Here is a 13,129-nt window from a genome sequence, read left to right as displayed (position 1 = left end):
ACTGTTTTTCAACATTCTTTAGTAAACAGCAGTAATACTTTAAAATTCCAACTCCATACTAACATAACATTTCCTTATCTTTAAAATTAAAACATATTGGGGAGACCTTGCACAACAGACTGTTAAAACAGCAGTGTGGTAAGGTGGTGTGCTGGGATCTAGGCAGTCTCGGTTCACCAGCTAGCCTCATAGCATAGTGGACAAATACATATTATATAGTCATCCCTTGCTATTTATGGAGGGTTGGTGAAAGGAAACTTCCTTACCCTCCGCAACCCATGGATACCAAATCCAAGGATGCTCAAGTCTCCTATATAAAATGACCCAGTTATCTGCATATAACTTATGCTCATCTTCTCATATACTTTCAATCATCTCTAGATTACTTAGAAGACCTAATACAGACTCAGAGCAGTAGCTCATGTCTGTAATCCTAGCACTTTGAGAGGCCAAGGCAGGAGAATCACTTGGGGCCAGGAGTGTGAGACCAGCCTGGGCAACACAATGAGATCTCCCTGCCAAATCCCTCAATTACAAGATTAACCATGCTGGCAGGGCCCAGTGGCTCATGCCTTCATCCCAGCAGTCTGAGAAGCCAAGACAGGTGAATACCTTGAGCTTAGGAGTTCGAGATCAGCCTGAGCAAGAGGGAGACTTGTCTCTACTACAAATAGAAAAAATTAGCCAGGTGTTGTGACAGGGCCTGTAGTCCTGGCTACCCAGGAGGCTAAGGCAGGAGGATCCCCTGAGCCCCAGAGTTTGAAGCTGCAGTGAGCTATGATCATACCACTGCTCTCTAGTTTGGGCAGGAAGAATCCATGAATGCAGAATCTGCAGATACAGAGGGATGACTATATAAAAAATGAAAATGCAAAAAAATCTCATTATTATAGGAGATGGAAAAAAATAGATTCAACCCAAAAGACATTAACAATGAACTTTTACATTTAAATTGTCATATATTTTACTTGTCATATAAAACATTAAAGTAGGCCAGGCGCCGTAGCTCCTGCCTGTAATCCCAGCACTCTGGGAGGAGGAGGCAGGTGGACTTTTGGAGCTCAGGAGTTCAAGAAAAGCCTGAGCAACAGCAAGACCCTATTTCTACCAAAAATAGAAAGAAAAAAAACAAAACAAAACAAAACAAAACAGTAGCCGGGCACCATGATGAGTGCCTGTAGCCCCACAACTCAGGAGGCTAAGGCACAAGGACCCCTTGAGCCCAGGAGTTAGCGGTTGCTGTGAGCTGTGATACTACTGCACTCTAGTCTGGGGCAACAGAGTGAGGCTCTGTCTTCAAAAAAAAAAAAGGCTTGGACAGTGGTTATGGCGCCGGCCACATACACCCAGGCTGGTTGGGTTCAAACCTAGCCCAGACCAGCTAAACAATGACAACTGCAACAAAAGAATAACCAGGCGTTGTGGTGGGTGCATGTAGTCCCAGCTACTTAGGAGGCTGAGGCAAGGGAGTTTGAGGCTTAAGCTCAAGAGTTTGAGGTTGCTGTGAGCTGTGATGCCACAGCACCCTACTGCGGGCGACATAGTGAGACTCTGTCTCAAACAAACAAACAAAAAAAAGGGTACCCAAATTTAGCAGATTTTATTTTAAAAGATGAGGATCTCACTATTTTGCCCAGGCTGATCTCAAACTCCCAGGCTCTTGCCCTTGCCCTCAGCCTCCCAACTAGCTGGGATTATAGGTTCTAGTCAAATGCCCAGCTATATTTTATATTTCAACATCTGAAATTAAAGCATTCACTTTTCCAGGGATTTCCACTCAATTTATCAAGAGTATAGTCTACTATTTACCCTTTATTAACTTACCTATTCCAAACTAGACCAATTTAAAAATGACTGGATAAAATGGCAAGGGGCACAGAAGAAATAAAAACTCTCCAATAAAATGTTACTTGTTTTCTGTTCAACATAAAACTGGATGTGTGCACTGGGGTTGGGGGGAGAGGTACATGTAATACACAGGGATGTGAATGAAACTTTTACAGCTAAAAGCAGTCTAATGTTTTAATTTTACAAATGAGGAAACCAGAGGTCAGAAAAGATACCTACTTTACTTAAGCTCAGAGCCGAGTAATGTCTAGTAGCACTATATAATGTTGACACCCAATCTTCCTAAATACTCAAACTATTGGCTAAAATATTCAGCTTAATCATCAATATGTAAGATTAGGGAAAATATTTGCTTTATAACCAATAATACAAATAATTTTTAAAATAGTAGTATTTAATAAGTATTAATAAAGCAAAGGATTTTGAGATTTTTGTTAAAATTTATTTTCTTAAATTTTGATCAATTTAGAAATGATTGTGAACGTCAAAATACACTTTTTTGCAAATCTATATATATAATTAAAAAACAAAGAATACTTACAGTACTATGAAAAACAACACTGTGTCCCTTCCCTAAACTTTCTATATGAGCTGAGAGGTTAAAGCATATGGCTCGATGTCTTATCGCATCCAGTGTTTGTGCATCGAAGAAATCATGTGGTCGTGCTAAAAGTCAACACAAAAAAGGTAAAGAATATTTAGAAAAATGTAACAGTCTGCTAAACAGCCAAATAGTCCGTTTTCCACAAAAATAAGTAGTAAGAAAGACTGAAACAAGTAATTAATAAGTACTTATCTAGTGTTTAAATGCAAGATATTCTTTGCTTTCAAAACACGGACTCCAGCTGGGAAGATAAGATGTACAAAAGCAGAATTCCAACAAATGAGTGAAAGTGGGTTAATTCTGCCCCTGGGTATGTGAGGTTCTAACCTCAGACCTCATGATTCCACATTTCAGCTGCTTCATGTTGCATTAAATTTAATCTTTTACTGTAGCATCTCTCCCTCAGCACAGTGTCTGCATTTTCAACAATCTAATGAGCTTCATCTGTGCACTACACTGGAATCTCAACGTCACCATGGCCAAACATATGAAATAAGTTTCATAAGCATTCTACATTAATATTTGACAAAGGAATCATATTATTTTCAGGTTTCGGACAAGTATTTTCTTGATTTTGAATAAATAACTGTTCTAACAATGACCTAAGGAAATTCCAATCAAACAAAATTCTACCTCCCAACTCTACCAGTTATCAGCTCTTTTACTGTGGGTGAACTGCTTCATCTATAATACACTGTTTCCTTATTTGTAAAATGGAGCTACAATGATAGCTATAGACTGTGATTAAAGAAAACAAATGCATATGAAAAATGCTTTATAAATCATAAAGTAGTTTATATTAATGAATTTATGTAACTTTTTTAAACAGTAAACTGCTTCACAGGGTAGACAATCTCTTAATGATCACAATAAAGCCACATATTGAAGATACAACCATTTTTCAAATTTCAATTTTCACCCCATTAAGCATTATAAATTGTGCAGTTTTTAACCCTAATGAGAAAGTTGCTCAAAGTAAAGAAATTAAGTTGATTGTTCTACATTTGTTGTTTTTACCAACACACCTTATTTTTCAGTCTGTAATTAAGTCAATTTTACTAAGAAAAAAAAGAAATGGCTTCACTTCAGCATATTCTGAATTACATATATGCTGATTTACCACACTGTAACTATTTATAGAGTTTTCAGAACATATATACACAAATTCAACATAGGTCTTGTGTGAATTTACCAGTTGGCATATTCGGTAGTATTACATCTACATAGCTCTTTATTTAGCTCTTTTCTCTGTATTTTTCCACAAGAGGAAATACACAAAACACCATCTAATAAAAAACTAACAGAACTTACAAAACTAAAAACTTCGTGACAATGAGAAATCAGAAAGAAAAACGTATTTGACATTTTGGGAGGGAAATGTTTACCTAATCCCTAACGTTTCCAAATCCTCTTGCTATAGGATCCGTGCTACTAGAAAAAAATATGTACTTTTTCCATGGTCTCTAAACTCATGCTCTTTCCTAAGAAGAATAAAAACTTAAAATAATAACTTACCCTCTAATTCAATTTACTCCTCATTCAAATTTAAACACTTAAAATTTGTTTTAATGTTATCAAACAGAAAATTACTTATGCTGCAGTCCTAGCATTTGTAAGGTATCTTTTTTTTGGTATGCTATCTTTACCTTATAAAAATGATCTTGAATTGTATGAGCCAAGTCGTGGCAAAGTTAACTGTGTTAGCACACTGCTTATAGGCGTGTGCACTCTGAAAGGAAGAACAAAGTGCAACAGCTGCAGCCATGCCCATTCAAACGGAAGCCCTCTCAACAGGGGCTCCCCACAGCGAAAAGTTTGGGATCTTTTAAAGTTCATCAAGTAATATATTCAGGGTTATCCCCATTCTCCTCAACATAACAGGTAACAGAAAGGTTTTTACACCGACCACTTTTCTTCCCTCACTCTCCCTACAAAGCTACTATCAGGAAAAAATCACTATTGAAAGCAACATATACTTAAAAGCGGGCACTCGTCCTCTTTGTAAGCAAGAACTAAGTACATAACTGAATCTGTCTTCTCTTTACAACAGAGCAGCAAATTGTGTAACTGTTGCCAAGTCTATGATGTGAAAAGTTAGAAAATTTTAAAAGATTATGGGTTACATGCTGAGACCAACATAGAAATAAGATCAGGTTATACAGAAAAGTTATTTTTGGTTTTGAGTACCAGAATACATATTTAGCAATTTTCTGTGTGCACAACTACAAGCTACTCAAATTAACAGTCAAGACTAGAATTTTATTTGTTTTTATAAAGGGAAGCTAAAAGGAAAATGGATCCATAACCTAAATTCTATAACTAACTTGGACAAAAAAATGAACATGTTTATTTCAACAAAAAGAACTTAAGAAATTCATTCTTCATGTGTTATTTGTTCATTTGTCCACTATACCTCTGAAGTAACAAAATGATTTCACTGTTTTAGAGACTATAGTCTGAAGTCTATTCTACACTTTAATTAATCAAATCCCAAGAGAAAGGGTAAGAGGCAAACCTTTTCTTTCTTTCTAGTTCACCCTTACAGCAGACTCCCATTCAATAGCAGTTTCATTCATCTACACACTCATTCATTTTTCTTCACTTGCAATACATTTAATTAACCAGCTGAAATGAAGAACAAGGTACAAAACTAGGCTCTAGGGCAGCGATTCTCAACCTTTCTAAGGCCACAAGTACTTTCATTGTTAAAAAGGGGTCACAACCCACAGGTTGAGAACTGCTGCCCAGGGTTTCAAAGTTGATTCCTGACTCCAACATACAAATCTTTTCATCTAACCATTTTCTAATCTAAATATCAAGAATATACCCTATAATCTAGTAATGAAGCACATAACTGCTGTACATATATGTTACAACAGACTCTAAGTACTGAGATACACATTTCTTTTTCTTTTTTTTTTTTTGAGACAGAGCCTCAAGCTGTCCCCCTGGGTAGAGTGCTGTGGCATTACAGCTCACAGCAACCTCCAACTCCTGGGCTCAAGCGAGTCTCCTGCCTCCGCCTCCCAAGTAGCTGGGACCACAGGTGCCCGCCACAACGTCCGGCTATTTTTTGGTTGCAGCCATCATTGTTGTTTGGCGGGTCCGGGCTGGGGATTCGAACCTGCCACCTTAGGTGTACATGGCTGGCGCCTTAGCCGGTTGAGCTATAGGCGCCGAGCCGAGATACACATTTCATTCAAACTTTTTTGCTATCCACACACACCATTTTGGAGTATATAAATTACTTAACTATTACTTATTATTTATTTTTAACATGTCCAAAATTTCAAAAATATTTCTAGAAACACCAACATTGTCATACTTTAATTTTCTTAATTTAGAACAGAATTAAAGTAGCCCTCCAAATCTAATTCTATACAGTTTGTACCTGAAGAAAACATATACTCCCTTAGCTACTACCAACATACGCCAGAGGATTCTAATACTGACACTACCTATTTGTGACTGTTACAGAAATACATGAGCAGAGCTGTAGTCCAAAGTTCATTAAGTTCATTTCCATAAAAACCTACCCAAGATATCAACAAGAAACATCTAATACATATGGAGTTTCCCAAGTCAAACACTTACGTAATGAGCGCCGTCTCTTGTTCTTTAACTTCCTCCTTTTGTTCATTCCAGCTTTCGAAGGAGATTCTTCTTTGGCCTTTGGCTGGCTAGAAACTTTTGAGGAGTTCTGCTGGCTGAAGTGTGTGGGTACATGGCGAGCTAGCCCTCCCTGAGAAGCAAAGCTGGCATTGCAGCCACCAACAACACACTAAATGAAAGTAAGAGAAAAGGAACGTCAGGGATGCTACATAAGGAACGAGAATGAATGGTATTTTCAGAAGTAGTGCCACAGAACGAATTCCAGAAAGGAAACACGAGGGACTAGAATACCCTTTTCACTTTATAAATAACCTAAGTTACCCAAGCTAACATGTTAGGCAGTAGTAAAGCTAGAAAATAAAATTCAAGTTTCATAACTCTCCAGTTGACTGCTCTTTCCATTATATGCAAGACAAAAATAATAGGATCATCTTCTCATAAAAAAAAAATCTGCTTTTGAATTCATCATTTCCATAACAGGTGCAATTAAGTTGTTTTTGCAACAAAGAATTTGATATCCTGATGATTACACAGATTGCTGGATTTTTAAAATATTTTTATCTTAAATACATACTACTTCAAAACCTTCAGCAGCCTCCTTGCTGTTCTAACTGTCATAACAGGTAGGAAAGAAGTTCCATAACGGACTTTCAAAAGAATTGTCTTAAAAATTTGTTAAGCAGCTAAGTGCCTATAGTACAGTGGTTACAACACCACTCACATAGATCCAGGCTGGTGGGTTCTAATCTGGCCCAAGCCAGCTAGACAACTATGACAAAAAAAATAGCTGGGCATTGTGGCAGGCACCTATAGTCACAGAGGTTGCTGTGAGCTGTGATGCCACAGCATTCTACTGAGGGTGACATAGTGAGACTCTGTCTCAAAAAAAAAAAAAATTGTTGGCTCGGTGACTGTGGCTCAAGTGGCTAAGGCGCCAGCCACGTACACCCAAGGTGGTGGGTTCAAATACAGCCCGGGCCGCCAAACAACGATAGCTGCAACCAAAAAAATAGCCAGGCATTGTGGCGGGCACCTGTGATCCCGGCTACTTGGGAGGCTGAGGCAGGAGACTCGCTTGAGCCCAGGAGTTGGAGGTTGCTGTGAGCTGTGATGCTACAGCACTCTACCCAGGGAAATAGCTCAAGGCTGTGTCTCAAAAAAAAAAAAAATTGTTAAGCTATTAGATTTCTTTTAGAAAAGTCATGCAGAGTTTTAATCTCATGCAGCCCTAAATTCCATTTCAGCCTTCTGTACTTAAAAGACTAAGAAATTAGCCAGGCCTAGTGGCTCACACCTGTAATCCCAGCATTGTGGGAGGCTGAGGCGGGTGGACTGCTTGAGCTCAGGAGTTCAAGACCAGCCTCAGCAAGAGAGAGACCCTGAATCATGGAAAAATTTGAAAAACCCAAGTGGGCGCAGCAGTGACACCTGTAATCCCTGCAGCTTTAAGAGATTGAGGCAGCAGGATGCTCACAGCTGAGTCTGAGGTTGCAATGAGCTATGAAGCCGCTGCCTTCTGCTCAGGGCATAGGGTGGGACTCTGTCTCAAAACAAAAAGACTAAGAAATCAGAAAGGTTAACTACCAAAGTCACCTGGCAGATGCAGAACATTCAGATATCACATATAAGTACATTGTTTCTAGTTAGAACTTAAGGGAATAATTTTCACAGGTCTTCTAACAAAAGAATATTAGTAATTAAAATAAACTGTTTTCTAAAATAATCCCCCAAAGAGCAAACTCCATAGCCAGATTGCTAATGACTTTCTACTAGTAATTTATTATCCAATTTACTTAGGTTCTGACTCAACAACCAAACTCCTAGCATGTAATTCTGTCATGTTAAAAAGAAAATCAAATACAGGCTGGACACGGTGGCTCACGCCTGTACTCTGAAGCACTCTGGGAGTGCCAAGGCAGGTGGACTGCCCTGAGCTCACACGTTCAAGACCAGCCTGAGCAAGAGCAAGACTCATCTCTATAAATAGCCAGGCCTTGTGCTGGGTGCCTGTAGTCCCAGGTACTCAGAAAGCTGAGGCAAGAGAATCACTTGAGCCCAAGAGTTTGAGGTTGCTGCGAGCTATGACGCCATGCACTCTATGGAGGGTGACAAAGTAAGACTATCTCAAAAAACGAAAGAAAAATAATCAAATGCATCTATCAAATGATTCCCAGGTAGTCCATCTTATATTAAAATTTATCTAGATAATACCACAAAACAATCTCCATGCCTTCAGGCTTTTTCTTTCAATCCAAGTAGCTTTACCATTAAAAACTTCCCCAAACACAATTCTCTTAGTAGTAGAAATCATAATTTTCTTCACAAAGTCTTTCTCAATCTGTCCCCAAGTAGACAAGAGCTAATCATACTTTGAGGCTGTCCTCACATTTTTACTAGTTAGGAATATTTACACACCCAGAAACATCTTGCAAACCACAAGTATGTCTAAATACATTAACAGAATTAAACAGCTATGTACTTATACATTCTGATAATCACATAGGTTTAATAATTCTCTTTGTTTTGATATACAAGAGACATATGGGGGACTTCTAATGGCGCTTAGCATTTCCATTAAAAATCTGTACCCAGGCTCAGCTCCTGTGGCTCAAGCGGCTAAGGCGCCAGCCACGTACACCTAAGGTGGCAGGTTCGAATCCCCAGCCTGGGCCTGCCAAACAACAATGATGGCTGCAACCAAAAAATGGTCGGGCATTGTGGCGGGCGCCTGTGGTCCCAGCTGCTTGGGAGGCTGAGGTAGGAGACTCGCTTGAGCCCAGGAGTTGGAGGATGCTGCGAGCGTGATGCCATGGCACTCGACCACTCGACCCAGGGGGATAGCTTGAGGCTCTGTCTCAAAAAAAAAAAAAAAAAAAAAAAATCTGTACCCAAAAGCTGGTCGTAGTACCTCATGTGTATAATCCCAGTATTCTGGGAGGCTGAGGTGGGTGAACTGCCCGAGCTCACAGGTTCCAGACCAGCCTGAGCCAGAGCAAGACCCTGCCTCTTAAAATAGCCAGGTGTTGTGGACGCCCATAGTCCCAGCTACTCAGGAGGCAGAGGCAAGAAAATCATTTGAGCCCAAGAGATTAGGTTGCTGTGAACTGTGACTCCCTGCACTGTACCAAGGGCAACAAAGTAAGATCCTGTCTCAAAAACAAAAAAAAAAATTTATTGGAGGGTGGCGCCTGTGGCTTAAAGGAGTAGGGCACTGGGCTGGCCCCATATACCAGAGGTGGGGGGGTTCAAACCCGACCCCGGCCAAAAAAAAAGAAGAAGAATTTTATTGGAGGAATAAGTTAGCAAGATCTAAATACTGTATTCCTGTTCTTTTTCTTATTTTTATATAATCTTCACCAAAAAACCAACACTTTTTTTGTTTTTGTTTTTTTTTTAAGACGGAGTGTCACTATGTTTCCCTCAGCAGAGTGCCCTAGCATCACAGCTCACAGCAACCTCCAACTCTTGGACTTAAGCAATTTTCCTGCCTCAGTCTCCCAAGTAGCTGGGACTAACACCAGGATACTTTTGTTGTTGTTTCAGTGGCCACTGTTGTTTTAACAAACCCGGGCCGGATTCAAACCAGCCAGCCTCGGTATATGTAGCCAGTGCCCCTACCCACTAAGCTACAAGCACAACCTCATTTAAATAATTTTTATTAAAGTGAAATCCACATATCAAGCATTAGAAAGTGTGCAATTCAGTGCAATTTAGCATATTAATAATGTTGTATAATCACATCCTCACCAACACTTCCTTTTTTTTTTTTTGCAGTTTTTTTGACCAAGGCCAGGTTTGAACCCACCACCTCTGGCATATGGGGCCGGTGCCCTACTCCTTTGAGCCACAGGTGCCGGCTGCCCTATTTCCATTTTTTGATTAAAACCATCCTAGGGGGTAGGAAGAGGGAGGTCTTGAGGCGGGAATCTCACCTAATGTGCACACTGTTGAGGGTGTATAACATACCCCTGGGTGAGGGGCTCTTCTACAAATGAAACTTTACCCTGGAAGTGAGAATCAATGTAACCTAAATGTTGTACCCTCATTATTAATTTGAATAAAGTTAAAAAAATATATATCCTAGGGAGTGCAAAGTAGAATCTTATGGGTTTCGTGTTTTTTTTTTTTTGAGACAGGAGCCTCAAACTGTTCCCCTGGGTAGAGAGCGGTGGCATCACAGCTCACAGCAACCTCCAACTCCTGGGCTCAAGCGAGTCTCCTGCCTCAGCCTCCCGAGTAGCTGGGACCACAACCACAGGTGCTCGCCACAACGCCTGGCTATTTTTTGGTTGCAGCTGTCATTGTTGTTTGGCGGGCCCAGGCTGGATTCGAACCCACCACCTTGGGTGTACATGGCTGGCACCTTAGCCACTTGAGCAACACGTGCCAAGCCATTATCTTGTGGTTTTAAACTGCATTTTCCAATAACCTAGTGAACTTTTAATTTAAAGCCTGATAATTCAATTTAGCTACTAAAAGACTTTTAAGATTCAGTGGTTAGGGCGCTGGCTCCATGCTCCAGGGCCAGTGGGTTCAATCCCGGCCTGGGCTTGCTAACTGAAAAAAATATAGCCAGGCGTTGTGGTGGGCACCTGTAGACCCAGCTACTAGGGAGGCTGATGCAAGAGAACTGCTTGAGCCCAAGAGTTTGCCATGAGCTATGATACCATAGCACTCTACCAAGAGTGACAAACTGAGACTCTGTCTCAATAAAAAATAAATAAAAGACTTTTAATTGTATTTCGAACAACTTGTTGTATAAATCTACTTTTTTAATTTCAAATTTTGTGAAATCAAAACATAAACTGCTCAATATCTGAACTGAGTTTTAAGCATAATTAATGTTACTTTTGCACTATCCAATTTATTTACCCATTAGACACATACAGCTTCTAAGTACTTGAAATGTGGCTAGTGTAAATTGAGAAATGCTGTAAGTGTAAAATACAAACCATCATTTGGAAGATTTACTATCAAAAAAGAACATTTCATTGATTTTACATATTGATAACAAGTTGAAATAACAATGTATCGGGTTAAATCAAAGATATTTATTTTCACCTGTTTCTTACACATTAATGTGTCACTAAGAATTTTAAATAACATGCATCATTCATATATATTTCTACTAGTGCTATCTTAGAATAAGCCATACAATACTAATTTTCCTTACTTTATTATTTTAGAAGTTATCAACTCTGTGTTTCCTAACATCTACTCTAAAAACACATTAAAAAGAAATCTATTTGTGGCCAATGTGTCAAATACTTCTGAGACCACATACAAGTAAAGTCTTCGCCACAAGGTACCTAGTTTAATACTGGTTTATTCAACACATTTATTGAGAAACTCCGTATTTCATAGAATAGAACAGCTACTCAAATATAATTAAGGCAGAGATGACAGTAACAGTTAAGGTGCAAACCTTCTGGCTTAAATTCAGTGGGATTTTGTGATGATTCCACCCAAGATTATCTGTATAGAATCCCAGTAGATTCTTTTGTCCCAGGCTACTTCTAGACAACAAAGAATAGGCCTTAGCACTGTCAAGAACTTGGAGAGTTAACATTAACAGCTTAATTTAAACAGCTGTGATTTGATTCTGGAAATGTTATCAGTAATGCACATTCTTTTTGAGACAGAGTCTCACTCTGTCACAGTGAGTAGAGCACCATGTTATCGTAGCTAACAGTTGCCTCAAACTCAGACTTGAGCAATCCTCTTGCCTCAATCACCCGTGTAGTTAGGAGTACAGGTGTGTGCCACTACACCAAGGTAGTTTTTCTATTTTTAGTAGAGATGGGGGTCTTGCTATTACTCAGACTGGTCTGGAACTCCTGAGCTCAAACAACCCACCTGCCTCGGACTTCTACAGTGCTATGATTACAGGCGTGAGTCACCACACCCGACCAGTAATGCAAATTCTAACAGAGAATTATTTTAATTTTCCTTGTGGTCATTCATCAAAAATTGTAAATAAATCTTAGGGGGGAAAAAAAAAAACCCAATGTACAATTTAGAATGAGAGAAAGAGTCCTTATGCTAAAAGTAGATCATACATATTTCATCCACATGCAAACTCTTCTCCCCAAAAGAGAAAATAAATTTAGGTATCATCTAATCCACATTCCACTCATTAAGTACGTATCCTGAAGAAAGAGAGGCAGAGACATGTGCTGTTGCTACAAGTAGCCTCAGTACCTTTATTACTCTTATCATGAGCATTCCACGGTGCTGAGTACGGTTTTAGTTCAAATATTTTATATTTCCACTCCTAAATACATGGAGGTCACTACAAAAGTTTGGAAATAGGGGCAACGCCTGTGGCTCAAAGGAATAGGGCGCCAGTCCCATACACCAGAGGTGGCGGGTTCAAACCCATCCCCAGCCAAAAAAAAAAAAGTTTTGAAACAGCCTCTATTATGGCTCATTATTTCACTTCCAAGAAACATAGTCAACAATGTCCTTTCTGTTCCACCCATGCAAGTTTCAAGTTGTCTGGCCTATTAGTTTGGCTGGGAGGGCTTCATTTGTTTTCATCCATGTGGACTTGACATTCCCTAATTTTTGCGTATCTCAAAACTTTCATAGTGACCCACATATCAATGATGACTGAACTCAAACCACTACACGTGGTGTTCTGAAAAAGGAACCTATTTCAACTATTAGGAGAAAATTGGCTGCTGGACATTGGCCGTTTTAGATATTCTATCTTCCAAACTGAAAGCTAACATGTTGGCTGCCCTTGTGGTTGAGTAGCTGTTCTAAAATTTGAAACATGGAATTACCATTTTTTTTCTTCTTCCAAAAAGATTTATTTGGATTAATTACCATTTTTCTTTTTCCAAAAAGATTTACTAGGATGAATTACCATTTTTTTTCTTTTTCCAAAAAGATTACCATTTTTTTCTTTTTCCAAAAAGATTTACTATCTCTGCCAGTACTAAAACTATTTCACTCATATTTCCAGAAGTGCAACAAAGATCTACAAGGGGCCACTAGAATATAGGGTAGAAAGTGTAAGTTTCACAGCAGATTAACAGGTGATGAGACAGAAACAAATAC

General features: G+C 39.2%; 1 protein-coding gene across 2 annotated transcripts in view; it reads right to left on the bottom strand.

The window, feature by feature from the left end:
- The window catches only part of AEBP2 (AE binding protein 2), an 84,677-nt gene that overhangs the window by 19,386 nt on the left and 52,162 nt on the right, over window positions 1-13,129 (bottom strand). For both annotated transcript variants that reach the window (XM_023514721.1, XM_023514720.1), the window contains exons 4-5: window positions 6,047-6,233; window positions 2,390-2,514 (exon numbers count right to left, since the gene is read on the bottom strand). In XM_023514721.1, the coding sequence (XP_023370489.1) occupies window positions 2,390-2,514; window positions 6,047-6,233 (312 nt within the window). The remainder of the gene's footprint in view (window positions 1-2,389; window positions 2,515-6,046; window positions 6,234-13,129) is intronic.

Source organism: Otolemur garnettii, unplaced genomic scaffold, assembly GCF_000181295.1.
Source record: "Otolemur garnettii isolate 467f Iridium unplaced genomic scaffold, OtoGar3 scaffold00057, whole genome shotgun sequence".
In the NCBI taxonomy this organism is placed as follows: domain Eukaryota; kingdom Metazoa; phylum Chordata; class Mammalia; order Primates; family Galagidae; genus Otolemur; species Otolemur garnettii.
Note: the sequence above shows the minus strand (reverse complement) of the source record. Positions and strands in the feature narration are given on the sequence as shown.